This window comes from Pinus tabuliformis, chromosome 9 (genome assembly GCF_031772625.1).
Source record: "Pinus tabuliformis cultivar Carrire ecotype Pingquan chromosome 9, CPIR1, whole genome shotgun sequence".
NCBI lineage: Eukaryota > Viridiplantae > Streptophyta > Pinopsida > Pinales > Pinaceae > Pinus > Pinus tabuliformis.
Window position 1 is genome coordinate 1,622,608,253 of NC_142307.1, and position 4,198 is coordinate 1,622,612,450.

General features: G+C 37.8%; 1 protein-coding gene across 1 annotated transcript; it reads left to right on the forward strand.

The window, feature by feature from the left end:
• The first annotated feature begins 2,122 nt into the window (after positions 1–2,122).
• Positions 2,123–2,686, forward strand: LOC149155017 (protein SENSITIVITY TO RED LIGHT REDUCED 1-like). Its single transcript, XM_089444295.1, has one exon. It carries the CDS (start codon positions 2,123–2,125, stop codon positions 2,684–2,686), a length of 564 nt encoding a protein of 187 aa, XP_089300421.1.
• The last annotated feature ends 1,512 nt before the right edge of the window (positions 2,687–4,198 follow it).

Sequence of the window (4,198 nt, forward strand, 5' to 3'; positions counted from 1 at the left end):
TTATTAATATCCTAATTAAAACCGTAAAAAAATTAAATTACATTTATAATACAAAACCATGAGTACACACCTTGCCATAATTAAAGTCAAGAAATTCATAAATGCACATAGAAAAGTATTCAGAGCCATTTCTTTATAATGCAAGTCAATAAATAAGTCAATAAATAGATAAATGCACAAGAAAGGCATTCAGAGCAATTTCTTTAATATGTAAATTTATCATTCAAATTTATATGAAATTCTAAATGGAAGAAAACGAAGAATACAGATTAAAAGGCTACAGCACTGGATACATGCCTGAGATTTAAAGCCGAGGTGCCAAAGGAGAAAGGCGATGGCCACGGTGGGCCATACCAATCCTGTCCACTTCACGGAGAAGGCGATTCCTGTTTGGAAACCTCAGAGAATCCCGCAGCCAAACTTACCTCATGCCGCAGATGCTGGTTACATTTAGCTGAAAATACGCAGAGACGAAGTATGAACAAGTATTTCATTGTTGTTACATATCTAGAGAAATGATAAAAATACTACATGTTAAGATTAGAGAGACTACTTGTTGTTTGTCTCAGAAAAAGATGTCAAAATATAAATATACTTTAGACGACCGAATGGAACTCAATGCCATCAAACAACAATGGTAGTCGAACCTTAGACCAGGCGCGGATGCAGCAAACGCAGATCATTCCACTCATCGGCTATGGTGATATAGCCGGATTATAGATGTTCAAACTAGAATTTCTTTAAATGCATGTCAAGAAATTGATAAATAGAAATAGAAAAGTATTCAGAGAAATAGAAATCGATAAATGTGCCAACAGAGTCAATATCCAATACTGTTTGGAAGCCATTTGGTGATAAATCCTCTGCAGCACAAAGAAAATTTCCGGAGCGTCGATTCCCGGAATCGACGCTCCGCCCCTCGCCTGCGCAGCGCCACCCCCAGGCCGCCCCGCCCCACCCGAGGGGCGGAGCGTCGATTCCGGGAATCGACGCTCCGGCAATTTTCTTTGTGCTGCAGAGGATTTATCACCAAATGGCTTCCGAACAGTATTGGATATTGACTATTTCTATTTCTCTGAACTGGAATAGCCGAGAGTATTGGATAGCCGAGAGTATGGAGGTTCGAACTGGAATTTCTTTATACTGAAAGTCAAGAAATTCATAAATGCACATAGAAAAGTATTCAGAGCCATTTCTTTATAATGCAAGTCAATAAATAAGTCAATAAATAGATAAATGCACAAGAAAGGCATTCAGAGCAATTTCTTTAATATGTAAATTTATCATTCAAATTTCTATGAAATTCTAAATGGAAGAAAACGAAGAATACAGATTAAAAGGCTACAGCACTGGATACGTGCCTGAGATTTAAAGCCGAGGTGCCAAAGGAGAAAGGCGATGGCCACGGTGGGCCGTACCAATCCTGTCCACTTCACGGAGAAGGCGATTCCTGTTTGGAAACCTCAGAGAATCCCGCAGCCAAACTTACCTCATGCCGCAGATGCTGGTTACATTTAGCTAAAAATACGCAGAGACGAAGTATGAACAAGTATTTCGTTGTTGTTACATATCTAGAGAAATGATAAAAAGACTACATGTTAAGATTAGAGAGACTACTTGTTGTTTGTCTCAGAAAAAGATGTCAAAATATAAATATACTTTAGACGACCGAATGGAACTCAATGCCATCAAACAACAATGGTAGTCGAACCTTAGACCAGGCGCGGATGCAGCAAACGCAGATCATTCCACTCATCGGCTATGGTGATATAGCCGGATTATAGATGTTCAAACTAGAATTTCTTTAAATGCATGTCAAGAAATCGATAAATAGAAATAGAAAAGTATTCAGAGAAATAGAAATCGATAAATGTGCCAACAGAGTCAATATCCAATACTGTTCGGAAGCCATTTGGTGATAAATCCTCTGCAGCACAAAGAAAATTGCCGGAGCGTCGATTCCCGGAATCGACGCTCCGCCCCTCGCCTGCGCAGCGCCACCCCCGGGCCGCCCCGCCCCGCACGAGGGGCAGAGCGTCGATTCCGGGAATCGACGCTCCCGCAATTTTCTTTGTGCTGCAGAGGATTTATCACCAAATGGCTTCCGAACAGTATTGGAAGGATGGAGCGTGGTGCCGAGTGCCCAGAAGTGGAAATATGCCACACGCATTTAGCATTTGCTATTTTATTAAGAGACAAGTTCCCGTGGGTGAGTGATATCGTGGTGTACGTTCCATCGGTGTCTCCTGTGCAGCTAAAAGCCATAAATGCCTTCAACTGCACTTTTCTGTGTGTTAATGAAGATGGCGAGCGGACAGTGGAGAAGCCCACCTTGTTTTTCATGCCTCGCTGCCCAACTCCTCTCCTTGACAATGCGTTGTTAGCAAACTGGACGAGTAGCAATTTGAACAAGATTATCATATTGTCCCACAGTTTTATGCAGATCAAGAAAACTACTCAGCGATGTTGGTATCTTCGTACATTAAAATATTTGCAGGCCATTATTCACAGTGACAATATACTGCATGAAATGCCTCTTCCACAAGCAGAAACATGTGAGCCATCAAGTCTCTATCCAGATGGGCTAATTAAGATGGCATTCCCTGATTTTAGTTGGCATTTCTTCATCTTGGATGGTTCCATAGAAGCTCTCAATCTTAATCTCTTTCCAAAAGGATCATTTTGAGTAAAGAACATCAGCGGTATAAATACCTTCGATTCTCGGAATCGTTTTCATCGATTTTGTATTTATTTACACTTTGTCATTCCACTGAATATTCATAACCCTATATCCATGAGAATGAACTAAATATTTATAGCTTCCTATTAAAGGTAACTCACTGGACTAATTTCGATCGGAACGGGCCATCAGCATAAATATATATACCCTTTCATCATGCGTGTATATAATTTTAGTAAAGTGATTATTATTTTTGTAATAAACTTTGGTTAACATGACAACAGACTAATAATTTCAATAAATTGTGAGTTTGAACAAAGTTGAAGACAACCAGAATGCGTATATATTCTCTCATGTATAGGTCTAGTAAAGTGATAGTTAGCTTTTCTAAAAAAAAATTAGTTAACAACATTTGAGTAAATTAATGCTGAGTTTTGTTGAAGCTAGCTCGAATTATCTTTCTTTTATTTGATATTTATAAACAATATTGTTAAAAATTTATGGGTTATATGCGATAAGTTATCCAACGGTTATATATATAGTTAGTATGTTGATAAAAATGTTAATGGTATTTTTCAAAAGTGAATTCTGGTAAATGCTCAAGCATGTATATGAATTTTTATTTAGTCTAATACTATTGTCTTCAGAATACATGTTCTATGGTGATATAGCCGGATTATAGATGTTCAAACTAGAATTTCTTTAAATGCATGTCAAGAAATCGATAAATAGAAATAGAAAAGTATTCAGAGAAATAGAAATCGATAAATGTGCCAACAGAGTCAATATCCAATACTGTTCGGAAGCCATTTGGTGATAAATCCTCTGCAGCACAAAGAAAATTGCCCGCAGCACCATTCACAAGAATATCAAGTCTTCCAAACTGCTTTACTGTTACTTCAACAACACGAGCAACATCCTCTATCTTGCGAACATCTCCTTCAATTCCAATGGCCCGAATGCCTGGCGCTTGGAGCGCTGCAGTAGCTTCCTCGACGACGGTCTTTACCGAAGATCAAAAGCATATAGCAGCAAAATCCACGAACTACATTGATAAATCTATTTCTAGGGCTGTTATCGTATGTCACATATTAAATTGAACCAAACTCCCCAATTTTAACGTTGTGTCGATGATTTCATATATAAATTCAATATCATTATACAATTGTACAAGAACAATAATCTAAACAAAAGTACTTCCACCTGTATCGGGCCATATATGACGTCCCAAACTATATGCAAATATTTTTCCATCCAGCTCTATAGTATTTTAATGCAGAAGAGTATTGATTCTAATTAGACCTACAACCCTCCAAAAATATTTACTAAAAAAAGTTCATTTATTAGGCATCCATCCAATTGAGTGACTATCCAAATCCAATTGATATAGCGGCAAAATTCACCTACATTGATAAATCTATTTGTAGGGTTCTATCGTATGTCACAAACCAAACTCCCAAATATTGACATTTTGTCCATGATTTCATCGATATATTCAATATCTTCATTTGATTGTAC

Bases quoted from the DNA above. Each gene is read 5' to 3' on its own strand.
- LOC149155017 (XM_089444295.1), top strand. From the start codon at position 2,123: ATGGAGCGTGGTGCCGAGTGCCCAGAAGTGGAAATATGCCACACGCAT.